General features: G+C 57.8%; 8 protein-coding genes across 8 annotated transcripts; 3 read left to right on the forward strand and 5 right to left on the reverse strand.

Annotated features, from left to right (window-relative positions):
* Positions 1-964: 964 nt before the first annotated feature.
* Positions 965-3,435, reverse strand: P884DRAFT_190670 (uncharacterized protein; the record flags this gene model as incomplete). The annotated part of the gene is made up of 4 exons (XM_069437532.1): positions 965-1,520; positions 1,692-1,975; positions 2,085-3,050; positions 3,250-3,435. The coding sequence occupies 4 exons, from the start codon at positions 3,433-3,435 to the stop codon at positions 965-967; spliced, it is 1,992 nt and encodes a 663-aa protein (XP_069301517.1).
* A 1,737-nt stretch (positions 3,436-5,172) lies between these two features.
* P884DRAFT_273864 (prion-inhibition and propagation-domain-containing protein) lies at positions 5,173-7,095 on the forward strand (the record flags this gene model as incomplete). The annotated part of the gene is made up of 1 exon (XM_069442641.1): positions 5,173-7,095. The coding sequence occupies one exon, from the start codon at positions 5,173-5,175 to the stop codon at positions 7,093-7,095; it is 1,923 nt and encodes a 640-aa protein (XP_069301518.1).
* A 794-nt stretch (positions 7,096-7,889) lies between these two features.
* Positions 7,890-10,042, forward strand: P884DRAFT_273865 (Alpha/Beta hydrolase protein; the record flags this gene model as incomplete). Its single annotated transcript, XM_069442642.1, has 3 exons — positions 7,890-7,995; positions 8,048-8,438; positions 8,497-10,042. 3 exons carry the CDS (start codon positions 7,890-7,892, stop codon positions 10,040-10,042), a joined length of 2,043 nt encoding a protein of 680 aa, XP_069301519.1.
* A 576-nt stretch (positions 10,043-10,618) lies between these two features.
* On the reverse strand, positions 10,619-11,151 carry P884DRAFT_253192 (uncharacterized protein). Its single transcript, XM_069440773.1, has one exon. The coding sequence runs from the start codon at positions 11,048-11,050 to the stop codon at positions 10,787-10,789; it is 264 nt and encodes an 87-aa protein (XP_069301520.1). The 5' UTR covers positions 11,051-11,151; the 3' UTR covers positions 10,619-10,786.
* Positions 11,152-15,904: 4,753 nt separating this feature from the next.
* P884DRAFT_189237 (YAP-binding/ALF4/Glomulin) lies at positions 15,905-18,028 on the reverse strand (the record flags this gene model as incomplete). The annotated part of the gene is made up of 2 exons (XM_069437424.1): positions 15,905-17,047; positions 17,141-18,028. The coding sequence occupies 2 exons, from the start codon at positions 18,026-18,028 to the stop codon at positions 15,905-15,907; spliced, it is 2,031 nt and encodes a 676-aa protein (XP_069301521.1).
* A 799-nt stretch (positions 18,029-18,827) lies between these two features.
* P884DRAFT_188573 (uncharacterized protein) lies at positions 18,828-20,317 on the reverse strand (the record flags this gene model as incomplete). The annotated part of the gene is made up of 3 exons (XM_069437371.1): positions 18,828-19,100; positions 19,257-19,594; positions 19,786-20,317. Coding segments are annotated over 3 exons (1,143 nt in total), but the record flags the coding sequence as incomplete, so codon positions are not given.
* Positions 20,318-22,133: 1,816 nt separating this feature from the next.
* On the forward strand, positions 22,134-22,773 carry P884DRAFT_253199 (uncharacterized protein). Its single transcript, XM_069440774.1, has one exon. It carries the CDS (start codon positions 22,145-22,147, stop codon positions 22,340-22,342), a length of 198 nt encoding a protein of 65 aa, XP_069301523.1. The 5' UTR covers positions 22,134-22,144; the 3' UTR covers positions 22,343-22,773.
* A 724-nt stretch (positions 22,774-23,497) lies between these two features.
* On the reverse strand, positions 23,498-25,272 carry P884DRAFT_190835 (uncharacterized protein; the record flags this gene model as incomplete). The annotated part of the gene is made up of 3 exons (XM_069437541.1): positions 23,498-24,098; positions 24,150-24,410; positions 24,473-25,272. The coding sequence occupies 3 exons, from the start codon at positions 25,270-25,272 to the stop codon at positions 23,498-23,500; spliced, it is 1,662 nt and encodes a 553-aa protein (XP_069301524.1).
* Between the last annotated feature and the right edge of the window lie 1,038 nt (positions 25,273-26,310).

Here is a 26,310-nt window from a genome sequence, read left to right on the forward strand (position 1 = left end):
TGACTCCCGCCATTGCATCTGCATGGGATGGTGCCACTATCGGCCTCCACCATGTCTTTTATATGCATCTCCATCGCCGTCGACTTCGGCGACTGTTCCACCCCCTTTCCCTCCCTAGAGTGTACTGTGACTCGTCACCCATCCGTTTGGGTGCTCGAGAAACACATTCCACGACCGCGGGGGGCGGCCCCTACTTCCCGCTCCCATCAACTGTACATGCATGGACTGGCAACATCTCTCTGCTCGGCGGTATTCCTTTCAACGATCAGCTTCGCGAATGGAACCACTATCTCAGGAGCAGAGTGCCCATTCAAAGCGGACGGCGGCCTGGAAGAGCCGACACCGCCAAGGAATTTCTCGCCGATGCAAAAAAAAAATCCTTCGGACTTGATTCTTCTTCCGTGAGCCTAGTTAGCGGGGGGAAACTAAGCATGCCGTTAGAAGAAAGAGAATTACTGGCCATGATCTCTCCGGGATATTTCTCCCCAACGGTCTCTATCCAAACTTGAAAGGAAAGAGATACAAAATACACCGATAAAAATAATAAAAAAATAAAAATAAAAAATAAAATAAAAAAATAAAAAATAAAAAATAAAAAAATAAAAAAATAAAAAAATAAAAAAATAAAAAAATAAAGAATAAAAAAATAAAAAATAAAAAAATAAAAAAATAAAAAAAATAAAAAAAAATAAAAGTTCAAGGCTGCAGGCCAAACTCCCTGTCTTTTTCCTCAAGCGCTGCGCTACCAGCTGCACCCAGATAAACCCAGGCTTGATTAAACAAACACCTTAGATAGAACCGGAAACCCGTTTCTTCCCTTTACTCCCCTAAAAGCGGGGAGACGACATCACCCCGAAATCCGACACGACCCTTCCACAGCACCAAGCCGCCATGGACCGGAAGGTTTTTTTTTTCTTTTTTCTTTTCTTTCTTTGTCTTTTTTTTTCCCTTTCCCTCTCTGTCTTCACCCCTGGCTGACCCTTCCCATGACGCCGCTGCCGACGGCAGCTCCGTTGGCGGCGGCGTTCTGGAACTCGCTCATGATGCCCTCATCGGCGTTGATGCTGCTCATCATCTGCTCCTGGGTGAAGCCGACCCAGAAGGCCGGGCTGATCTGCTGGGCCTTCTTCTCGCGGTAGATGTCCTGGGCGACGGCGCGGACCTGGCCCCAGGCGGTGTCGGCGGCCTTCCAGACGCGGCTGAGCTTGCGGAGGGCGCCGATGTTGAGGCGGATCTGCTGGCGCAGGTGGTCCTCGTCGTCGACGAAGTAGAGCGCCCACCGGGACAGGTGCACGATGGACGAGAGCGTCACGACGCACGTGAAGAAGTGCGTGTGCTGCGTCACCGGCACCGCCTGCGTGATCATCTTGGAGATCTCGGACGCCGCCGTCAGCGTGTGCCGCGTGTGCGCGTTGAACACGTCGCCCGACGGCACCGGCCGGTGCGGCGCGCACGAGTTGACCGCCTGCACGGGCGTCGTGTCGAGCTGCGAGAGCGGTTGGTGCAGCATGATGGTGCAGCTATGGTGTGTGTTGGGGCGCCGGATCAGTTAGTTTAATTTTTTTTTTTTTTTTTGGTCTGGGATCAATATTCGGAAATGGGAACGGAAATGGGAAACAAAAAGGCAAGAAGAAGGAGGAAGGGGAGGAGGAAGCGGAGAGGGGGAGGGAAAGGAAAAGAAAAAAACATACGCATGGGTGATAAAGTGCGCCTGGAACATCATCTCGTCCAGGGTGCAGTTCTTGTTCAGGTCGTCGCGCTTGCTGTCCGGCAGGTGTATCCTCCAGTTGGTCAGCAGCGACTGCACGCGGTCGACGGTGGAGTCGTCGGGGAACATGACGGGCGGCATGCGCATCATCCGGCCCAGGTTCCGGGCCGCGGCGATGCGGTAGGTGAAGGACGAGAACTCGCGATCCTCGTCCGAGAAGCCCTGGTCGTCGAAGTCCTCCATGTAGAGGGTTTGGGTGGGAATCCGCTGGAGGGAGGGAGAGGGTGGTGGGGAAAAAGAAAAGAAAACCGGTTAGCCCAGTCTTGTTTGTTGGGACGACTTGAAGACGAGTGTGCCAAAGTCACGTAATACTCACGCCCGTGAGGTACTGCTGCTCCTCACACGGCAGGCCCACGTCGGCCTGTATGTCGAACAGCAGAAACTTGGTCACGCGGTGGACGCCGGCGATCATGCCGTCGCAGACGTACAGATCCCACCAGGTCCGCCGCCAGCTCTCCTCGAGCACGGGGTTGCCGCGGCCGTGGATGGTGGCGAAGTCACGCTTGTTGAGGTCGATCTCGATGGCGTAGTGCTCGCAGTCGGCAAGCAGCTCCCGGGCCCTCGGCTGGTTGCACTGGCCGTCCAGGCCGATGATGATGAGCAGCAGGGCCTGGATCAGGAAGCCGTCCTTGGTGGTGCCGGGCTGGTAGCACAGCCGGATGGCCTCGTCCAGGTAGGTGGCCCTGGCGGGCCCGGCGTCGATGTAGAGCGAGCCGATGTACCGCATGGCGGCCAGGACGACGTTCATGTTCGGGGCGAAGCCCTCCTTGAGCATGCGGAGGAAGTACTCCTTGGGCAGCACGAAGGGGTGGCCTGCGTGGAAGAAGTGATAGAAGGCGTCGAAGCAGCGCTGCTCCAGCGTGGGCGGCGGTGCCTGGACCGGAGGCGCGCCGGCCGTGGCGGACGTCACGGCCAGAGCGTTGGGATCCATGGCGGTGACGAACGGGTTCCGGTAGAGGGGGACGCTAGTCAGCGGGGACGGGGTCGTATAAGAGGCCGGAGACTGCTCCGGAAGCACAATGGCTGGGTTGAAGCCGGCGAGGCCGGTCGCGGTCAGGTTCACGTTCACGTTCACGCCTCCGTGTCCCAGCAGCATGGGACAGTCCCCCTCGGTGCCCGGGTAGGGCGGGGAGGAGGATGCATGCCGCTTGTTCGGGTTATGTGCCGCCCCCCTTCTCGGGCCCTTGTAGCCGCGGCGAGAGGGCACGTAGAGACACTCGGTGTTGGAGCTAGTGCAGCGCGAGCAAGGGTTGTTCCCATCGCACTTGAGATGCTTGCCGCGCTGTGGAGCGTCGGAGAGAAATTGATCAGCACGCGCATCACCTGCAGGAGGAACACAATAGGATAGGGGATATAAATAAATCAAGGCAGAAAAAAAACATAAATAAAATTTGGATATAGAACCAAGATTAAGGAACCACAGAAACAAGGGTTCAGGGGAGTCGGCAATACGGGGTAACTAAGCAAAGCATGGAACATACACAGGCGAGGCAGGCTGCGGGGACCGAAGCAGGAGCGGCAGGGTGTGGCTCAGTGGTCGCCGATGAGATCGGGGTGGCGGACGAGGTCGCCGTCCCCGTGGACACCGACGGCGAGCTGTTTGCGGAATCATTGGAAGAGGGCGCCGTCAGCTGTGGGGCGCCGCCGGCTGTCGCGTAAGGATCCATGTGCCGGGACCAAAGCAGGTCAGATCAGACGATCGTTGTTTGGGCGCGTGTGCTTGGCCGAGCGGCGGGACTCGAGGGTGCGGAAAGAGGGAGGAAGATGGCCGGATGAATGGGGAGGAACGATCGCGAAAAGGAAGGAAGGGGGGGGTGCAGCGAGTTTCGTGGAGACCCCCAAGGCAGTGAACGAACCACTAAGATCCGGGCCAATTCAATTGCTCTCCCAGCCGTAGTGGCAGAAAACGCACGGAGCCTGGTCGAGGGATGCTGCTCGTCTCTCTGCCTCGCTTCTTGCACAAGTCTCAACCACCGCGGTCCGGTCTGAAAACGGTCCCCTTGGGACTCTCTGTCCGAGATGGATGGTTTGCAACAAGAAAAAAAATGATTTTGGGACGAGCGAGCAATTGCTCCAGCCTGTTGAGCGTCAGTTCCTCCCCGCTGTTGGCTTCGACTTCTCGCGCAGCCTGGCAGCCTGGTCCTCTAACTTATTCAGGCCGCTCCCCCTGGCCCCAAAAAGAGCAACACGCAGGGATCGGTACAGTCACAACGGGCGCTAACCGCTGGGTAATGGAGGGTACAAATGTAGGTGTAGCATATACTACGAACCGTGCATCTAGACCTCAATGACAAATCTCCAATACGGAGGTATATACGGATGTATACATGCTAGATTGCCAACTCACCGAAATACGCAAGGGGCCCCCCTAGGCCTTACAGCAGTAGTAGGTATGCATGTGTGTTCAAACGTACCTCCCCGTTCAATCTTGTACCCAGCTTGGTTCGCCCGTGGTGCTTCGGTGCGGCCCAACACCAGATATGAACCCCCAGAGGAAAAGGGGAACCCCGTCGTGGATAGAGACTGCTAGTCTGTTAACGGTTAACGTAAACGCCCACTCGAGCACGCTACCAAGCCCCATCTTCGGGACGCCAAACCGAGCGTGGGACGTCGCTGATTGGCGCTGAAGAGGCACAGCTCGAACGCTGAAACGGCGGGAATGCGACGCTGTGGCGGACGCGGAACGAGCCTGTTCGCCAACGGCCGCTTGCGCCAAAACTGCAAAAGCACAGACTACAGGGCAGCCGTTGTAGATTCCCGATTCGACGATTCTTCCTTTTACACAGTAACGTTACTTACGTTAGCAACTTCGTACCCTGTAATCCGTAGAATAGCGAATGTCTTCTTTCTGCTCGTAGGTAACTAGGGTAATGTTAGTAAGCCGGAAATAATTGACTGATAAGAGAGGAAAGAAGCAGCTTCTCTCAGCCGAGTATCAAGTGAGCCAGCCATACGCACCTCCCCAATACAGCGAATAACTTCCACTCGTGACATAATAATTTCTTCCCCTCTTTTCCTGTTTTCACCTATTCCTAGCTTCTTCCTCAACTTCCACTTCAATTCTCGCTTATCTTCCTGAAGAACTGGGAACGGGAATGATGCATGGCACAACTGTCTGAATAAGTAGAAGGCATTCGAGCAGCGGCTCCACTCTTCATAGGTACCTGCCCTTACCTACTACTACCGCAGCACGTCCTTCACATTTCCGCACCCAATTCGGCGGTTGAAACGATGTGGGACAGTTGAAGACGTGGAGGGTTAGGGCCCGCTCGCGCCGGGATGCCCCTCCATCATCATCATCTTCTTCTTCTTCTTCATTAACCTCCATCAACAATAAATAATTTCGAAGTACGGGCAAGGCCGATTATAAACACCAGTGTGCACGCCAACCGCCACGCCCTGAGATGGACCCAGTATCGATCGCTGGCCTCGCCATCGGCGTTGCGTCGATCGGGCTGCAAGTGTACACGAGCTGCGTACAGGGCATCCAACTACTCGTCACGGCGGCCAATTTCCCCGAAGACTGCAAGTATCTGAACCTCCGCTTGCGCATGGAGCAGCAGCGCCTCTTTGCCTGGAGTGAAACGTCGGGGCTGCTCGACTTGGACGCCAAGAATAGACAGAGAATCCTCGAGTCCAACACCTTTGTCCTCCACCGCCAGACCGTTCTCGACCTGCTGGTCCAGGTAGAATGTCTGTTCAAGGAGTTCAGGGAGCATCAGACACGCAACAAGCGCCTCCAGCCTGTTCCTGACCAGGAGGATGTCTTGTTGAATCCCGACAGGGACGCCGCAGGCGCCAACTTCCCCCTGCCCCAGCGCCGGAGGAACTTCATCAAGAAGGCCATGCAGAGCCTCAGGGCGGCCTCGCAGGAAGCCGCCCAGCGACTGCGCTGGGTCTCGTTCGACAAGGCTGCGTTCGAGCTCCTCCTCGCAAGGTTCTCCACGCTAAACGATAGCATGACCAACATCCTGGACGCCAGCATGCAGGTCGAGATTCACCACACCGTCCAGGACACAAACCGTGGCGTCCTGCAGTTGCACCACAAGATCACTGACCTGTCTCGCCTCGTAATGGCCCTCAACGTCAAGCTCGAGGCCGCCTCTCCTCTGCCGACAACGCAGATGTCGATCGCACAGAAGCGCGCCAACGCCGACGCCCTCCAGTTGCTGTCCCAGCTCGCCAAGTTCAAGGCGTTCAACGAATCGATCGAGTCCAGCAAGAAGACCCCCTGGGACGAGGCTACCGCCATGTGCCTGGAGCTGGGAAGCCCGGAGCAGCCGAAGCATCTCTTGCTTGACCGCTCCATGGTCGACATAGACCCTGCTGCGCTCGAGTCGGACCTTCCGAGGTGTGAAGCTACCCTCCGTCTCCCTAACGGCGAGAGCAAGAAGGTCTGGGTCGAGTGGAAGGACTACGATCACCAGCGGCCCGGCGACCTCTCGCCGCCCAAGACCGTCATATGTGAGAGGGTCCGCAAACTGGCAGCCCTCCTGAACCACTCCCCAAAGCCCGAAGCCTTTAGGACCCCTCACTGTCTTGGCTTCTTCGACAAGGCGAGCACTGGCGGGGTTGACGACGAAGAGCAGGACGTCCTCAATATGCGCCTCGGCCTTGTCTTTGAGAGGCCCCTTGACGAGGGCCTCGACGCCTCCCTCCCGCCCATCTCGCTCCGCGAGCTGCTCCAGACTTCTCGCAAGCCGCGTGTCACGGACCGAGTCAAGCTCGCGCACGCCATCAGCAACTGTCTCCTGTACCTGCACGCGGTCAACTGGTTACACAAGGGTCTACGGAGCGAGAATATCATCTTTTTCCGTACGACCGACGGCCAGGTTGACTACTCGAAGCCGTACCTCTCTGGCTTCGACTTTTCTAGGCCCGCCCGGGCAGACGAGATGACAGAGATCCCGAACCCGGGAGAAACCGAGTACAACCTCTACAGGCATCCGCTGGCGCAGTCCACCAACCCAGAGGACCGCGAGCGCTTCAAGAAGAGTTTCGACATTTATAGCCTGGGCGTGCTTCTGGTCGAGATAGCACATTGGGCCGCCGTCGAACGAGTCCTCGGCATCGATCTAAATGCCGCGAGGGGTCGGCCATCCGTCACCCTCAAAGTTCGCGAGAGACTGCTGGCCGAGGACCAGATCGCCGAGTTGGGTTCTTCTATGGGGGCCGTCTACGAGACCGCCACCCGGAAGTGCATAATGGGTGGGAAGGAATTGGGTTTGTCTGAGGGTGACGACGAGACGAACGATGCCGTGGCCGCCCGGCTCTCTATGGTTCTCCATGAGGAAGTGGTCAAGCCGCTCGGAGATATCCGAATCTGAGCACACAAATAGCTTCCACTTGCCCGCATGTTCCTCGTCTGTCTCGCGACTTCACAAAGCCACGTGAGGTATCCTCACAACAGAGCAATCCGGCTCACCGGATGGCAAACGAAGCACGCACCCTCCCCACACCCAACGGTCCCCCGCTCTTGGCCTTCCCAAAGACCGGGAACACGCTCCTGGCCTCCAACCGGGTGTTGGCTGAGTGGAACGGTTGAGATCGCGTTCTTGCAAATATTCGAGAACAATCGCCCTGATCTCGTCGCTCTCCCACTGGTAGCTTCTCCACTTGGCTTCCCCAGACCCCGTGGCCGGATCGGGGTCCTCCATTTTAGCCTATTCAACCGGACCCGCGATGTCACTCACACCACATGACCTCGGCTGGGTTGAAAAAAGCTTAGCTCTGCGAAGCGACCCCGATGAACCCGATGATGCCCTGGAGAGGTGGGCAGCCAGGAGCCAGGAGCCGGAAATCCAGGTAAGAGGAGGGGTTGTAGCCACGGATAATCTGCACAAGCTCCAACACCGTCTGGCTCCAATCTCGGAAGACACTAGTCACCAGCCGAACAAATACCAAAAAAAAAAAAAAAAAAAAAAAAAAGAGACGGCAGGAACGCGCGGGGATGTCGTAATGTCGTCAGAGACAGGGGGGGGAATGCAGCTCCATTAGGTTCGCGGGATCGAGGCCTAGTTGGTACATATTCAGACCCGGCCCCGGGATGTCCTCGTCTACCGCACTTCTCGGACGAGTCTCGTGTCCTTGTCTCCGCCGCATCTCGGCCAGCCTCCTCAAAATGCAGCTTGCCGGATTGGTCCTGGCTCTCGCCGGCCTGGCGGCGGGCGAGTCCCTCAAAAAACTTGACACCAGCCTGACCATCCTGACCAAGAATGATCTCCTGGGTACGTATGCATGCTGCGTCTGCCCTCACTTACCAGGCTAACTCTTTCAAAGGAGCTTCCAGCCCTGACGCGGATACCGCCGTGATTCTCACCGACGCCCGCCCATATCAGCATGTCTCTGACGTGTGCCACAAGCTGGGCGAGCAGCTGTGGCGACCCGGGAAGGGCACTGGCAAGAAGAACGAAAGAGACGCTGCAGCTCTGCCGTTTGCAGAGTACCTGAAGTATGACGGTATGGCTGATGCGTCATCCAAGTTCTGGGTCGGTGGTTCCGGTTTCGCGGCCGTAGACCTCGCGGGCCGTCATCAGACCGCGGACTCGGTCTCGCACTTGCGGCTCCCGGGATTGTGCGCAAACACGGCACCATTTTCGAACCAGAGCGCGCAGGACACGAGCTCCAGGTGGCAGATCAGCCTAGAGGTCAACAACCAGACTCTTACTGGGTAAGTGGTGGGGGAACAGGAGGCGTGGTCAAGTACAAGGTCTAACATTCACCTGCAGGTTTCGCGACCGCCTCTCTTTCCGCTTCCTCGGTATCCGCTATGCCCCGCAGCCGCAGCGGTTCACCTATTCTACCCTGTTCAAGGGGTCTGGCGAGGCGGCGTCTGCGCTCTCGTACGGCTCGCAGTGTATCCAATCGGGCGGCGGCAGCGAGGACTGTTTGTTCCTGAATATCTGGACCCCCTACCTTCCCAATCCCAACACTGCGCCCCAGAAGAAGAAGCTCCGTCCCGTCGGCGTGTGGATTCACGGGGGCGCCTTCACCGGCGGCACCGCCAACGACCCCACTTTTGACGGTGCCAACATGGTATCCAGAGGCGACATGGTGTTGGTGGCCATCAACTACCGGCTCTTGGCTTTCGGTTTCCTCGCCCTCAAGGACGGCAAGTCGAACGGAAACTACGGCCTGGCCGACCAGATCACCGCCCTGGACTGGGTGCGCAACAACATCCATCACTTTGGCGGAGACAAGGACCGCATCACCATCTTTGGTCAGTCGGCGGGCGCTGGCTCGGTACGGGCGCTGATCGCCTCGCCCGAGGCCGCCGGCAAGTTCTCGGGCGCCATCATGCTGTCCAACCTCGGTGGGATCAACTACGGGACCACGTACTCTCAGTACTACACCATCGACGAAGAAGTCGACGTCGCCGCTAAGCCTATCCTCGCCGCGACCAACTGCGCCAATGCCGCCTCTCAGGTTGACTGCCTCCGCGCCGTCCCGGCATCTACCCTCGCCACGTTCGGCGATGCCCGCTACCTCGTCGTCGATGGCACCTATCTCAAGTCCCGCTCCCTTCCGGTGACCGGGCCCCGGCTCCCTATCAAGCTGATGATGGGCATCACCCGCGACGACGGCGCGCCCTTCATCTCGTTCCCCACGACGACTAACGAATCAGCCTACCTCGACTCGGTCGGCCTGCCACTCCCCTCCTCGAGGCTCTTCCCGATTACCCCGACGGGCAACGCCACCCTCGATCTCTACACGACCGCGTCTCGGATCGCGACCGACGGCATCTTTCGATGCATAGACCAAGCGACGGCCTATTCCCTCCTCACCCACGGCCGGCTCGACCACATCTACTTCTACGAGTTTGACCGGACCTACCAGACGCAGGGCTGGCCGGGCATCGACGTGTGCGAGCCGCCCCGCACGCCCTCCCACCCGGCCGGCGACCCGTCTAAGCCGTACCTGCGCTGCCACTCGGGAGAGTTGTACTACGTCTTTGGAAACCTGCACCGGCAGGGTCTGCCGATGCGGGACGATGGCGACTTGGCGTTTGAGCAGACCGTCTTGGACAGTTTTGCGTCGTTCATCCGGACGGGGGACCCGAATCCGGACGACGCCTGGTTGAGGGCCAGGGGCTACCAGCAGCAGCAACAACAACAACAACAAGGGCGGAAGAGAGATCGGTGGGAGCCGAGCACCAAGCGGGGCGGGTTGAAGTTGAGATTACTGGATTGGCCTGCTTCGAGGATGAGCGGATTCCGCGAGGAGAAGCAGTGCGAGAGTCTCGGCTTGGGGCTGGGCTTTTACGAGGGAAAATAAGACACCTAGATTAACGGTGAAGGGGTGCCGTGTCCACCAGGGTAAATAAATGATGATAATAATTGGCAGTGGGCGTTAAGCCTACGACACAGTGCCTTGAAATATAACGTTCTGACATATGTGCATTGCTTTTTTTCCGGGTTCGTCTCGCTGGAGGATCGCTCTGACTGGCTACCCAAGCGTTGTCACGGTATGGTGCATGCAGAGAGCATCTCCCGCACGAAAGCTCTGGTCAAAAGACCCAACGGATCCCACAGCCGGTCCTCGATTGTCGTGTACAGCAATTGCTGCCACCAACAACCGCACCACAGCCCCGTTAGCGCACAAAGTTAGGTATCAAAAGTAGAAGCCGAGTCCAAAAACACCCAAATAACCTCCCACAATCGACTGAGAGCCAGCCCATACATACCTTTGAACTGGACATCCCGGACCCCGGCTCGATCCGCGAACCGAATCGCACTCAATCACAAACCGCGACCCAGAGTCGAAAACAACAATGCATCCCTCCCCCCCGCCCCCCCTTTTCCCTTTTTCCCTTTCTTACCCCCTTTTCTTCTCCCTTCTCCGCGCTCCTCTTCCTTTTCTAACGTATCAAGGGCAGTATCACATACAATGGCATTACCAGACCCCCCACATCCCATATCCCATTTGATCACCTCTTCACCCTCTAAATCCGTGCAACTCGAACAGCCAAGGCAACCCCAAGCATCCCAACAAGGATAATGACGATAACAAGCGCGCGCGCTAATCCTCCTCCTCCTCCTCCTCCTTCCCCTTCCCCCCTTCCTCATAGAGCACGGCAAAACTCCATCCCGACCGCCTGCTGGACTCCCCGAGGCTGCTCTTGAGCCAGCAGGTGGGCCGCCCGCCTTCGTCGCCGTCGTCGCCGTCGTTGTCGTCGTTGCTGTTGTCGTCGCTGCTCTCGCCCCAGCCGGCGCCCACGCAGCCGTCCTGGACGGCGCACAGCCCGATGCAGTCGACCAGCGAGTTGGTCGGCGTCTGGTACATGTCCGTTGGGGAGCCTTGTTGCGAGGTGTAGTCTGGAATGAATACGGGGGAGGGAGGAGGAGGTGGGTTGTTAGTTAGTTGGGTTTGTTGGAAGGGAAGAGAGAGAGGGAGAGAGAGAGAGAGAGAGAGAGAGAAAGGGGAGAAGGAAAGAAAAAGGGGACGGGCGAGGGGAACGAACCGCGGTCGCATAGTAGGAGGAACCTCCTAAGGGAACCGCCTTCGCTGGGCGTGTACAAGGTGAGGTTGTCTGCCGGGCAGGATAGGGCGGCCGAGGAGGGGTCGGCGGTCGCAGTGGGGTCGGGGAGGAGGAGAGGGGGGTTTCTCGGTGTGGTGCCGGTCGTGGGGTTGGTGGTGACGGAGGTGGTAGAGGGAGCGGGGGGCGACGACGGCGATGCGGTCGCGTCGTCCGTCTCCTTTGAGTTTCTGGACGACAGCCCGACGCCGACGCCGACGCCGATCCCCACGCCGCCCGCGATGGCCATGACCAAGACCAGGATCCCCAGCGCCAGTACCACCTTGAACCGCCGCCTGGTCATCCCGCAGATGATCTCCCTCTTCACTCTCTCTTTCCCCAATCCTCCTCCTCCTCCTCCTCCTCCTCCCTCTCCTCCCCCACCTATCCTCCCCGCCGCCGCCGCCGCCGCCGCTGCTGCTGCTGCTCCACGCCGCCTCTTTCTCTTCCCCGGCGGCGACGACGACGGTTGGTCAAACGGGCTGCTGAACACGCTCTCACTGTCCTCCCGCGTGGCCGCCAGCTCCGGCAGGGCCCCCCCAAGCGCCGAGTGGCTGTTTAAGAAGCCCGGCTTGCCACCCTGGGTGTCCCATGCCTTGGAGGCGGGGAGCGCCGGGTGGGCTGGCAGTTCGGGCACGGTAGGATGGGGAGGTGGTGGCGGCGACTGGGGTTGCGCGACGTCGGGCGGAGGGGCGACCTCGGGGGTCGAGTGGGGGATGAACTCCGGGGCCAGGACGGAGCGCGTCGGGTGCGCGAGCTCGATGTCGCGGCCTTGGAGGAGGGCATCATCCCTGTGGAGGTGTGGTGGTGGTGGTGGTGGTGGGACCGGCGCGGGAGTCTGCCCAAACGCGGGCCGTAGCTTGGGATCTACGGGGCTGTCCATCTCGGATAGGGTGTTCTTTGCGTCCGGAGCCGCTAGGTTGGCATTGCGGCAAGGGGGGAACGCGGATTCACCGGGCGCAAGACAACGGAGAGGAAGCTGCGGGTGGGAAAAGGAAGAGCGAGGCAACGCGGCGGCGAGGAACCGGCTTGTTCAACACAGCACGCACGGCATCATCCGTGGGTACTGTGTCCGTAATCCGTTGTGAACAGGGGTTGAGTCCTCGGCAGTGGAGAGAGAAGGGGGTAATAAGGGAGCATCAGTCACCAACTTACTTTGTGTTTGTGTTTCAGCGGGATTTTCTCACTGATACCACCTTACGCCAGCTACACTACCTAACTAGTGTAGTGTAACGAAAGCGTAGCGTGCATGCCGCGGTAGGATCATCAATACGTCCCAAGGCAGTAGGGTTGTCAATCAGGATGGGCTCGCCCGCTTCTGGCCCCCCAATCTGCGTGGTGACAGGGGCTGATTCCTCCCGTCTGTACGGAGTAGTATTCTGGTAGTGGCTATCCGCCAAGGTTAGCGCTTACTCGCTGCGCTCGTCGCGTGTATCCATAGCGTATGGATCACACGCGCTCATGGCGGCCGACCCTTCTAGAAGGAGGTTGAAAGAGAGGCACGGGAGCTTGCCGAAGCACTTCCGAGGTGTAAGGCCTCGCATACAGATCTCCGGGGGCTCGTCGGGGAGCAGCTGCGGACTGGATATTGCCAACCATCTCCACGCGGTTCCGGACTACAGGTCCGGTAAACCTGTAGCTAACGAGGTTATCATTTTGCCGCTTAGATAATAAGGGGTCGGGTTTTTCGTGGCAGATCTGCCGCTTCGCCCATTCCCGAGCTCTCGACATTCTTTCCGCCCTGTTGTGTAGTGTAATCTGTAATCGGTACATGCTTTCCGCGTACCATCACTGTTAGACTCGTCTCGTGTGACCTCACTTGTACTCCTACGTCCCAATCGACAGCACGACCAGTGCGCCTAGGCGCAGACGCGTCCGTCTGTTAGCTCTTGGGGGTTGGTTGACAAATGACCCTGTGATAACTCCCGGTGTGATGTCCCTGGTTTTTGCGGCACAGCTCCTAGTCCCAGCTGATATGCATACGGATTACGGAGTAACTAGATACTCCGTACACAGATAGGGAATTGCCAGGGGTTCCCCTCCTCCAGCATGTCGCCGCTCGGGTCCGAATCCCGCACTTTGTCGGCAGGGAAGTCGTGAGCAGAATCGTGTGCCGACGGGGGAGGTCCGCCGCCGCCGCGGTAGCCCACAAGTGTGGAGGAGGCGTTGTTGTCCGCCTCCCTCAAGGTACCGGGACCCGACTGGGCCGCCTCCGCCGCCGCTGCCAGGGCGCTGTCGAGACCGTCCCTCCTGAGCGAGCCCAATGACCGGCGCGCAACAACCACGTCCTCAAACACGGCATCCCCCTCCTCCCTCCTCCTCAGCCGCTTCGCGCGGCCGCTGAATTTCCCCACAAGCTGCTGCTGCTTCCCCTTACCCCCGTCTCTCTCTGCCTGCTTCATCTCATCCCAGAGTTGCCTCATCAGCCTCCACCCGGCGACGGCCTCTTCCGTCTTCGCCCGCCTGTCCTCTTCAGACATGGAGCCGGCCTCTCTCCTCCCCTACGCGGTCCGGGCCCTCCGGACGGACCTGACGGGTTTATGGCGCGGCCTCTCGGCCTCTTTGACGACACCTTGCAGGGTGTACCCGACCGGTCCGACGACGGCGGCGACCGTGCTCAGCCGCAGCCCCGTCTTCTTGACCTGCCAGTCGGGTTTCTGTCTCCCGGGGGACGTGGGAGGTTCTGCTTCCTCCTCTCTCTTCTCCTCCTCGCTGGTTCGGGCCAGGGACACCATCTTGTGCGCCGCTGTGCCAAGCGCCTTGGCGAGGTAGCCGGTATTGCTTGTGCCGTGGAGGGAGATGTTCAGACGGCCGTCCCGTTTCGAGACTCGGCCCTTGGTGCGGTAATGCTCGATGGAGATGCGGAACGGGCGAAAGCGGTCGTCTTCGTCCTTGCCGCGTTTCCTAGCCTGCTTTCTCATCTTTCTGCGCGCGTGCTCATCTTCCTCGTCGGAGGATTCTTCAGAAGATGAGGACGGAGAGCAGGATAAATCGTTGATTGACACCACGCTCCCAGTGCGAGCCGCTCCGACGACGACGGCGTCGTCGTCATATGTGTCCGCCCGACGCGTCAACTTCGGCGAATGCCCGCTTGACTGCTGCTGCCATGTTTTCCACCGCCTTGCAGCTGGCCGGGGCGGGTGGCGTGACGGTCCGCGGACGTCGAGGGAGATGTCGTTGCTGGCATCTTGGGCACTCTGCCGCTACTGGTGGCTTGGTCGCCCGTGATGTGTATCCGTTCCGAAGTGCTTCGTTCTACCGGAGGCTTAGTCGCTGGAGGGACGTAGGATGTATAAATGATGCTCCCATTGGCATCGCGAACGACGGCGGCCTGGCGTCCCTCTTCGGTTCTCACCGTTTCCACGCGAGTTGAATCTCGTTCCTCGGAAAGCGGGCTCGTGGACTCTGACATCTTATACTGCGTCCCGTCTTCTTCTGTGGTCTTTTCCCCCTTCTCTTCTCACTTGGATTTTGATGATATTCTTGCTCGAATCAGATAGCAGTTGATTGGTTTGATACCCGTGTGCATGTGCAAAAGATCCAAAAAATGTGAGGGTTTGGACGTTTCGCAGAGGTCACTCGGTGGTTGTCGGTTACTTCTCAGAGCGGGTGCGATGCCCCAGCTCAACACTGAACAACAAAAGCTCAGATTCAGGTAGGCATCTGTCGTGTAGATACGTCAGGTGCTATCAGGCAGCCCTGGGTCGTTCTTGCTTTTTAACGATAAAGAAGTGCGACGAGCAATGGTCGCTGCCTGGTGCCGTGGCTGCAGCTGCGACTTCTATATCAACACAACTCGCAATTAAGTAGTCGCATCTTTCGTGCCTTGATTTCTTTAGAATTCCTCGCCGTGCTTTGGGGTGGTACCCAATTGGGAGCAATCGACGTGCCTGGGTGATATCAAGTTCCTTCAGCTAGTCCGTCCACGCCATTGCGCTCTCGCTTGCAGAGCCGTTGATCTGCAGGGCAAAGTTGCTATGACATCATCATTCAGCCCCATATCGACAGGGGTTCAGATTAAGGTTTAGGCAGGAAATCATCCGGAGTTCCAAGTGTGCTCCATAGTTACAGGAAGTGCCTGAATATTTCGAACCACGGTTTCCCTGCTGTGTTGTGTGCATTGAAGGATTAGAACAAAAAGAAAAACAAATAGATAAAATGAGTTATACATAATGCTCCTTTACAAACAACTCATGGTATCATAACAGCAGCAGCACACCAATTAGGTCAAGGGAATCATGGCAATTTAACAAGAGACAGATCTTTCTCTGCCCGACAAAACGGCGAGGCTCGACAACGTCTTTTTTTTTTTTTTTTTTCCCCTTTGTTGGGCCCGGCTCCCATGTATGTACCTATCAGATCTGACTGCAAGGTTGACAGAGCCAAACAGACTCAGCCCCCGTGATAGCCGGCTCCTCTTTTTTTCTAAAAAACAAAAAAAGAAAAAAAAAAAAAAAATCTGTGGACCATGTTGTGTCGGAAACCGCCCGACTTATCCTAACACGCAGACAGGAACTCCCATGCTCAACCTCCCTTGCCAGACACATGTTACGGGAAAAGTAAGAGAGAGAGAGAGAGAGAGAGAGAAAGCCAGACACCTGTAGCTGTAGCCCGAATGCCTCTCAGGCTCGTGCCCTGAACCTCCCCACTCGCTCCCTCAGGACCGCCAACTCGCCCTCCAGCGGGCCCAGCTCGACCCCTTCGCGGGCGAGCTCCCGATTCTCCCTCTCGCGCTCCAGCCGCTCCAGCGCCTCCCGCAGCGGCTCCAGCCACCGCTCGCCGACCGCCGCCTCCATGTTCGCCGGCAGCACGTGCTTCCACCTGCTCTCCGTCTTGCCCTCTTCCGCCGTGTCGCCGCCGCCGCCGCCGCCGCCGCCGCCCCAGAGGAACAGTGCAAAATTGACCGCCTGCATGAGGAACGGCATGTGCGCCGTCAGGTGCTCGACCAGCTCGAGGGTGGGTAGGTCGAGCAGGGAGGCCATCGGCGGGAAGACGGCGTACTGCACCGTCTCGAGCGCCTGCGGGGTGGCAAATAGGCCCGTCCTGGACGCGGCCGGTTGTTCCTGTTCTCCTTGTCCCTGTCCTTCTTGCCTCTGGAATGGTGGTGATGATGATGATGATGATGATGATGGAAGGGATGATGCTGCCAGCAACTCCTCCCGCAGCCATGCGACGGCCCTCGCCTTTAGAGTCGCAAACATGCAGTTCTCGAGCAGGTCTTCGAGGATCCGAAGACGATCCTCGTCTTCGGGGTCGGCATGCAGGATCGAGCCGGCCAGCGCGCTCGCTGCGTTGCGGACCTGGATGGACGGGTGGTAGAGGGCGATGAGCGTGGTCAGGTGGACGTAGCGCATAAAGTCGGACGTGGGGTCTTCTGGCGACGTGGTCGGGTTGGCCAGGGAGGAGGCCGGGTTGTCCGAGATGCGGTTGTTGAACTGTAGCCAAAGGCCGATGGCGACAAGGGCTTCCGTGGTGCCTACCGAGTTCTGGATCTGAGAATGCGCGTCGTCCTGGAGGAATTTGTCGAGCACGGCAAAGTGCTCGGGGAAGACGTGCATTTCAGGCTGCGGGTGGATGGCGCCGAAGACGGCTGAGGAGAAGACCCAGTAGGCCAGCAAGCAAACGCAGCCGCCCGTCGAGAGAGAAATCTTGTCTGGGCTAGACAGATCCGGCTCTTCCAGGGGGGTTCTGTGTATGGGCCCGTTGCAGAGCTGGTGTACAACATCCTTGGTGCAAGAGACGAGACCGAGGTCGCCGATGAGAGCCTGCGATGAAACATTGGGGGAGAAGCGAGAAGTCAGATCGTGAGTTGTTCCTGCGACACGAATCATGGGATGAACTAAAGCTAGTTAACTCACCACCAGTTTCCCGACTATGGAGTCCCTCGAGAGCAGATCCTGCTCTTCCCTGAATGCGGCCATGACCGTTCGCCTTCCCGGCACGAGCTTGTCCGGAGTGTAAAACTCGAGCAGCCGCGCCGCCCAGGACATCTCGTTTCCGTTGGCATACGCCTCTAGGATGCAGGTCGCAAAGGTCAACAGCAGCCTCTGCTGAAGCTCGGTCTCGTCCGGGTCCTCGCCGCCGTCCCTATCTGCCTCCGGGTCAGGTGCATTCTTGGAGGCGTCGCCGGTTTGGTCCGGGTTGGCCACGTCGACGCTGGACTTCCGGCTGGGCAGGGGCGGCCGTCGCCGGCCGGACAAGCTGTGAACGAGGTTGAGGACGGAGGCCGTCATCTCTTGGTTAGGGTGGTAGGTGCGGAGGACGGTCTGTAGGGTCTGGGCGAGGAAGCGGCTCGGGTACTTTGTCTTGATGCGCTTATGGAGGATGGCGAGCATGCCGAGCAGGGTGATGAACTTGTGCGTTGGTGACACTGCGGGTTTTGGACTTGTTGTTTGCTCGCCGTCCTCTTCGGCATCGTTCTCTTCATCCTCTCTCTCCTCGGCCTCGAGCATCTCCAGAGTCTCGAGCACCTTGAGGATCACCTCTCTCGGGTTGCCCAGTCGCGCAATGGTCTCGAGACAGGTCTCCGAGCCGGGCAGGCCGACGAGGTTGGACACCAGGTCCCACCCGATCTCCTGCGTGAGGGAGGCATCCTGAAGGACCTCGTTGAGCGTCGGGAGCACCTCCGGGCAGAGGTTTGCCTCGATTATGGTCAGGTATGTGAATCGGTCGGTCGCGGGCGGGCGGGCTTCGCGGATCGCCTCGATGGCTTTCGCCGGGTCTGGTTTTGGGGCTTCGGCAGCCATGGCGCTGAATTTAGAATCACCAAATCACCTTGCTGCCGTGGGCGATGCAGTCCGCAGAAGCAAGTGGGATTGCTCTAATGTGGGGGGGCTGTTGGAGAAGTAACTGACATCACTGTACCCCGCTTTCTCTTTACAGTACAGTAGTGTAGGTAAGCTCCTCACTCTGCCAGGCAGAGAGACCCGCTGCGTTTGCTTTCCCACCTCTCTCTCAACCACTCAAGAGACCCGCCCAGCCAGCTAGCCCAGCACCTAACTTTGCAGATGATCCACGGGGTTCCGCTCAAAGCCGTTGACGCTCCCCACCATCCGTACCTCAAGAGCGCCTTGCTCGGTTCTCAATGCCGCAGCTCTACGATCTCCATATGCCCATCAACCAATCCGACTCATACCTTCAGAGCGCGCAAAGAGGCGCTCAATTCAGCTCGGGTTTCTAAAGTGGATGTATAATTAGGTACTGTACATACATACCTAATGTACTTGCAAGTGGCGCCATTTCACTGTGTGCGTCCTCTCTTGTCATCCAGCGCAGCTCAAGCTCTCTCTTCCTTTCAACCCTTTACGGCGTTCTACTAGCAGACCCGGCTCCAGTCCGCTCAACGTCAAAGGTAAAAGGCCGTTCCAGAAATGCGAAGCATTGTGCAAAGATGGTGTGTATGCTGTCAGGTGGCTTCGTAATTTCGTGTCGTTATTGGTCAGACAAAGTGAGCAAGCGTTTGGTGTGCGTAGACCTCCCGTTACTTAGCTATCCATACATAATTATATAACTACATGGCATGTCACACCGTGCAGAGGAGGCGCTTCACTTCGGCTCCGCCCTCCTCCTCCAGCTCCAATGCCTCTGCGGGTCCGAGGCCAGTTCTCTCATGTCCTCCAAGTCCTCGTCCGCCTCCTCCAGCATGGGGATCCCCCACTCGAGCGCCAGCCTCGCATACTTGACCGCCGTCCAGGGGTCCCCGGCGCCGTTGTACTCGAGCGCCGCCAGCATGTACGCCTCGTACATCAGCCCCCACAGCCTCTCCATCTCGTACAGCGCGACGAGCAGATCGGCCATGGCCGGGCAGGCCTTGCCCGTCTTCCCCGTCCTCCCCCGCAGCGGCGGCGAAGATGGTCGTCCCGCAGTTCCTCCTTTTCCCCCGCCCTCCTCGTCCTCTTCTTCGTTCCCCCCGTCGTCGTGATTATCATCATCATCATCATCACCACCATCATCACCATCATCACCCGGCCAGACGGCCAGCTCGTCCTTGATCTCGGCGATCTGCGCGATCCGCCGGTCCGACTCCTCCGACCGGGCCCGGTCGAGCGAGCACAGCGGGCAGGCGCACGCGAACCCCCAGTTGCGGCGTAGCCGGTCCACGCGCGCCGCCCGGCCGCCCGGTAGCAGCGGGTCGATGTAGCTCAGCGTGATCTCCTCCCCAGGGGCGATGTCACGGGCCGCGCGCACCGACTGGGCCAGGCTGCCCGCTCCTCGTCCGCCCCCGCCGCCCTCATACCGGTACTCGGCGTTGGGCCGACAGTCGTGGTTCATGCGCGCGATCTCGGGGAAGAGGACGAAGAAGCTGTGATGCTCTGGATTCGGGGGGTCCTCCACCGGAGAAGCAACGATGGGCAGTGTTAGCTTAAAGTCATTCTCTGTTATTTCCTCACCCAGAAGAGAATCTGCTAAGGGGAAGAGCAGAGAGAGTAAGGAGAACACGAAGGAAGAAAGAAAGAAAGAAAGAAAGAAAGAAAAACGAAGGGAGGAGAGAGGACAGACGTACGGTCCGGATCGTCCTCGTCCGGGTCAATGTCGAAGCTGTTGGTGGCGGCGATCTTTTCGATGAGCTCTTCGCGCGCGAGGTGGGAGGTGTCGGTTACGTGCGCCGAGAGGGCGAGGAGGCGGTCCGCGTGGAAGGAGGGCAGGTGGGAGACGGCCGCGGCCTGGAGGGAGGTGTACTCGCGCTTGGAGAGCTCGTTGAAGGCGCGGTAGTCGATCATGAGGGAGGCCGTGTTGGCCACGATCAGGTCGCCGCGGCGGATGTGGGAGGTGGCAATCAGGCCCATGCCCTTGCCGGGGATGTGGCGCATCTCGTACTTGGCGGGGACGGTGCGGTTGAGATCCTGATTGATGCCGCGGACTGTCTCGGGCCTGGTGAAGGCCGGTTTTGAGGCGAGGTACCTCGCTCGTTGGGGTGTCGTGACCAGCGAGATACCCCTACCGTCGGCGAAGGTCGTGTCGGTGAAGACGCAGATCGGCTGTTCTGCATAGCGGCCCTGGAGACACGGCGATGAGTGTGTCCAGATGTGCTGCCGCAAAGCATCACCAGACTCGTCGTCCTGGCGCTGGCAAGGTCTTAGTAAAAAAAGAAGAGGAGCTTTAGTGTGGCATTGGGAGACCCCTTACCTCCAGGTATCTTTGGTCGGCGACGCAGACCGGCCAAGCCGGGATCAGCGAGGTCTCGAGCCCACATATTTCCACCTGACCTAGGCTGCCGTGGACGAGCAATGGCCTGCTCAGGAAGGGGAGAAGAAGTAGTGTTGTTCTCATGGCCGATGCCGAGCTTGATATTTAAATACTACCAAGGACCAACAAGGAGGGATGCCCGGCGACTCGTTAAGAGCTCACTGGGCAGCGATGCAATGAGCACACCAAGACCCCTTTATTTTCACCTTCCCTTTCTTCTTTGCGAACCTGCGCAAGCTAGTAGACGTGCCTCCCGCAGCGTGGATTCGAAATTTGAGGAGATGGCGGGAATATAGCAGCTTCGAAAGGTGTCATCGGCTTTGCGGCTAACTCGAGCCGAGTCTAGTGGCAACCAGTTGCCACATTTTGGGTTCTTGGATCGTTGGGATCCGTTCCGACCTGACTCGGCAATCTGCAACATCGAAAACAATTTTGTTTTGTGAACCGGACGTTGGACGTTTCGTTTCGAGGCCGCCGTCGGCCAAAACCAAGCCCCGGAAACACTATGCCAGTCATGTGCACATCGCGGTCGGCCGCCGGGACTCCGTGCGAAGGTGACGTCTCAAGCAGGATTGAGAGTCACCTCGAAGCTTGCTGCGTGCGTTTCAGAAGCCGTCCGATCCGTCGCGGCTTTGCACGACCCCGGCTTGGCGATTGACGCGAAAGCTGCTTGCTTGTGTTACTGTTAGCATATCGGCTAGATAAACCACACCAAAGAGAACTACACGGATTCCGGTCATTGTTATCATTTTGCAGTTCAGCCTCGGAGGAGGTTCCTGCCGCTGACAAGTGCTTGGCCGACGTTCTGCCGTTTCCGGCGGCAAGATGCAGGCCTACATGCATACCTACTGTGGCACTCTCTCAGGGTATCGCAGACCAAGGGTATGGATTAGCTGCATCCCGGACAACTACGAAAACACAGCAGTTGTCTGTAATAAGATGCTTCGTATTGCATATGGTTGGGAGTCGTACGTTTCCATTTCCACTTCATGAAAGCCACATCCTCCTTGTCTGAATGATCAGCAGTCTCGTGCTTCCCACTTAGTGCTCCGGATTCCGATGCAACTTGCAGATCTCCCCGCTACCGCGCGGAGAGGAACGGTACGGGTTTGCAGGCGCTGAGGGAGAGGGCCCAGGGGCACGTCCCCAACCTGCAGTATGTAACTATGTAACTATGTACATACAGTACACGCCTATTTTCGGACAAGCAAGTGGCGCTAACTTACAAAGTAATCCGTAAAGCCATTCGCAACGCTTGGCATTCACCGAAAGCGGCCGACATAGGAAATGCATTCCACACTGTGTGGTGGTCCGGGCCCCACTAGGGTCCCCCGGCCCCACTAGGGTCGCAGCCACCCACATCTCCCTGGAGGGTGGCCCCAGTCAGCCTTCGCTTCCTTCGACCATCACCATCGTAGCAGTTGTTGCAGTATACGAAGCTAGTAACTCGCTCTTTCGCATCCCACACACTGCAAGTAGCCCGTCCGCACAGGTGCAGCGTGGCCAACAACTCGAATGTCGGCTTAATTACGCTCCACCGTCTCACGTGCAACACTGTCGCTTTTTTTTTTTTTTAGTCTGCCTCGCACCTTGAAGGCCAATGTGCAAACATGATCATGGTCATGACTTCACTCCAGCAATGTGCATGATGGGTTCCGGGGCCCAACGGCACTGATATGGCTTCCGTGCGTCGTCCATCCTCGCGAGCGACGCCCGCTGATCTGCCTCGGCCTCCAGGAGGGCCTTCCTTTTCCAAACAGAAATGCCATCCTATTCAGGGGCAACATGACTGCCCACCCGGCCCTCGGCACACTCTCCGTGAGGTTCTGCCCCTCGTCATGACCACCTCAGCCGAGGCCGATTCTGCTTCCTAGTCTGCACCTCTTAAACCCACCGATGTTCTTCTCCTCACGTTGGTGCTCACGGCCCTAATCCTCTGGCTAGGCCGCTACCTGCCGGCCTCTGACATGGTCGCCCGTGCCCACCGCGCCACCCTCCGCTGCCGCCGTCATCCCAGGTGAGGATCAGCTCCCTAGCTGGTCCAAACAACATCACGGGCGTCGTGCCGGACGCTACTTAGCACCACTACTTGCCAGTCGAGAAGAGTCGATCGGGGAGCCTTGTTCAAGAATGGGCGGTGAAGAAAGTTTGATTCCTACATAAATAGTTACATAGGGGGAGGAGCCACTCAGGTTCAAAACTGGCGTTCAGCTGGAAGAGCGTCAAAGCAACTTCAATTCTCAATAATCGTTACTTGTCTCTTGAGGGACAATAACAGTTGGGTCATCAGGATTAACGTTTTTAAGAGCACATCATGTTCTTTCCAATACTGCCTTGAGGCATTATAATATTTCCTTCTATCACCCAACGCCGAACCCTGTCCTCGAAACAAAAAAAGAACCCCATGTTGCCAAAGCTGTATCTACAACACAAGTACCCCCAAACCAGAGCCATTCAGTCTAACTTGACACAAGAATAAAGTCGAAAAAAAAGGTCATAAGTCATAAGTCATAAAACCACAGCCTTCCTTCCTCCCAGCTGCCTCGTAATAGGTCGGGGTTGTACCCTTAAGGAACCAATCAAGGCTCCTTCACACTCCGCGATGTCCTATTCTTTTCCCCTCCCCTCCGCTGCCAAGTGGACAGCTTCGGCTCGGGTCATACAAGGGGTAGCAAAACGGCAGCTTCGTCACGAAGTCTCCTGCCAGCATGCTTAAGGATCTGGCCCATGAGATGCTGTCACATCCTGGATCGGGCAGATATCCTAGGGTGCCCTCCTCGGCTCGACGTCCCCATCTGGGGGAGCGGCTGGCGCCGCGCCTCGACGCGAGGCCGGGGAGAAGGCAGTGAGATTGAGCCCTCGCTATCCAACAGGCGCGCTCATGCACGTCCGGGTAGCACTGGAATCTGCACTTGCAGACCATCGCATCTGCACACAGCGTGTTCAGACGGTGGATGAGTCTGTGCTGATATCGAGACAAGTCAGCCAAGTGTCGGCGGGCTAGGCGGGCGAAAGCTAACTTACAGTATTCAACCAGTCCACGAGCGGCGGGAGCCCTGGACCAGGACGTGCGAGATCTTTCCCATGGCATTGAGGTGTTTCTGGGCATCCTTGATATACTGGAGGGTCTGCGGGTCGTCCGGCTGGGCACAGCCCTGAATAAAGGACTGCAGGGCCTTTTGATGCTCATACCACTGGTCGAGCTCGGGGTGAGAGACAACCTCGGGTTGTTTTGGAGCCGGGGCCTCTGGCTCTACCACAGCCTTGGATGACTTCCTGGTGCTGGGCTTCTCCTGACTGGGCGACTTCTCCGGCGCATCATTCTTCCTCTTCCGGCCCCTGGACGCCGCGGCGGCCCCCGAGGGAGGAGACGCCGCCTGGGTAGTGGTCCCGTTATCGTTGTGCACGCGTCTCATGTGGTCCCTCAGGTTCCATTGGCGAGGGAAGCCGTGGCCGGGAATGGAGCGCTCACAGCCCTCGTATGTGCAGAGGTAGGGCTTCTCGCCATGGCCGTGCATGGCGTGAGCCTCTCGCTCATGGCGTAGCAGGCAGGCAGTGGAAGAGAAACGGGCATTCTGGCAACCATCAACCTTGCAGCGATAAGGCTTAAGGTGGGAATCCACAAATTTGCTGCTTTGTGGTTAGTTGATGGCGTCTAGTAAAAGGGATCATCCTCCTTACTCGTAGTTGCACTTGAGCTTCTCGGGCTTGTGGTTGCAGCTAGCCTGGCCCTCCCATGGGCAGTGGAAAAGGCCGTCCGCTTGGGGGAACGCATTCTTGTACAGGTAATGGTCCCGTGCAGACTCACCTTCGCCGCTGGCACGGCGAGAGCCAAAGGCAGCGTGAGGAAGGGCAAAGCCATCCTCTCCCATGGCGGGCATCATCTGGCCTTGCACCTCATCGGAGCTAACATACTGTGAAGCGTCCAGTTTGCGGCTCATCCTGCGGTACCAGAACGTGTTAAAAGGCAATGGCTTCAAACCCGAGCGCGGACCGCAGCTTACCTGGGTGACTGGCCAGGCAGCGCCGGCGAGTTTGAGTTTTGGCTCTCTCCTGGAGAAGAAGCGGATGGAGCCGCAGACCAAACATCATCTGATCCATCCTGAATTCCGGGGGAAGACATCCGCGAGTCAACAGGGCTCAGCGAGCCCCAGGAGTGTGGCGAGGCGGCGATGAGACCAGCATCGAAGATTTGGGGATTCACATGCTGGGCCATAGTAGCGCCAATATCGCCAGAATAGGGCAGTCCATCCGCGAAGCCCCCAAGACCCGAGTAAAACGCAGCGTTAGTTACCTGAGGCGAGACAGACAGAGTATCCAGATCCTGCGCAAGGTATTGCTGAACATCCATAATGCGGCCCTGGGCGTGAGTCGACGCGTTACTTGACATGTCAAGCTTGGACATCTGCGAAGAAGCCTGAGACAGAATGCTCTGAACTCTTGACCGGCTCTTCTTGGCCGACTGGGTGGAGACCTTGGTGCTCCTATTCTTGTGGCTCCCCGTGGAGCTGCGTGAAGTCCCTCTCCTCATGGGCTCTGCCTTCAGAGCCTTGCTCTCGAGTGAGACGGCAGGAGTCCATTTGGCCTGAAAATCATCCGCAGCATCCAGGTGGTCCGGCTTGGGGGTGTTCTGGCCAAAGGGAAGAACAAAGTCCTCGGTTTCTCCAGCATAATAGTCCGCGGCATCTGCAAGCTCAGGGAAGTTCTGTGATCCTTCAACTGTCGCATCCCAGGACGAACCTGCCAGGTCCGCTGGTCCTGTTTGACAAAAGGAAAACATCCCGGAAGCATTGGAGGCAAGCATGCTGGGTTGAGCAAAGCTGCTGTAATCGCTGGGTAGAGTTAGTGTGCTGTTCAACCACTTGTTTGGCGCAGTTTTATTCTGAAAACCAATGAGAAAGCATCAGTGGCACAACTTTGTTCCTGTGAACCGCCACGTTAGTTGAAATTCCTACGTGTTACAAGGGACGGCCACAAACCAAACTGAGCACATGTCTTGTTCCGGTCTAGGAAGACAGAAACACACATGAACATGCAGGAGCCAGAGAAAAAAATCCCGGTCATGTCAGAAATTCCGTTCCATGGGGTGCGTTGACATTAGACCGGGAAGACCCAGGAGCATCCGCAAGTATAAGGCTGAGCAACCTGAAGCGCAACATTCAAGCTCCGGTAACCAGTGTCCGAAAATGTCGGCTTCCTGAAGGCCAACTCCATGGGGATCTCCTGGGCATGGACAGCGTCCACAAATATCGTGCAAATGTTGTCCAAAATCGGTTGGTCCAAGGTGGTCCAAGGTGGTCCAGGTTAGTCCAGGGTAATCCAGGGTGTAGTCCAGGGTGGTTCCGTGGTCTTTTCCAGTTTGATCCGGTCAAACGCAAGGGCCCATCCATGGAAGCTGATCCTCGCTGGCTTAAGGCGATTCAAAGGGTTGAGCAACAGCGCTGTGATGCTCAATGCTGAAAGGTCCATCCAGGAAGGGCAACGTCGAAAACAAAGAATCCCGGGTCCAGGTAGGAAAATCCATTAGGCGTCCTCAGGTCGATGTCCGGCTAGGTTCCAAGGTCTCCGGAGGTTGGGGTCCATGGAATAGTGCGGAATAGCAATAACAATCCGGAGGTCGTTCTCTTGGTGGTCCGGTTCCAGAGAAAATGACGGGCAACACTTACCGTGGGTTCAACAGAACCCGAATAATGATCAAAAACGTTTCAAAGAATCAGCCTCGAAATCAAAGTGACTCGTTGGCTGTTCTTAATCCGCGACTCGGACGAGTCAGATCCATGTTGGGTAGTCCTCGGCAGTCCTTGGCAGTCCTGGGGAAATATCCGGCAGAGGCTCCTGGAAA

The sequence above is a fragment of the Thermothelomyces heterothallicus genome, assembly GCF_042370625.1.
Source record: "Thermothelomyces heterothallicus CBS 202.75 unplaced genomic scaffold P884_scaffold_1, whole genome shotgun sequence".
In the NCBI taxonomy this organism is placed as follows: Eukaryota; Fungi; Ascomycota; class Sordariomycetes; order Sordariales; family Chaetomiaceae; genus Thermothelomyces; species Thermothelomyces heterothallicus.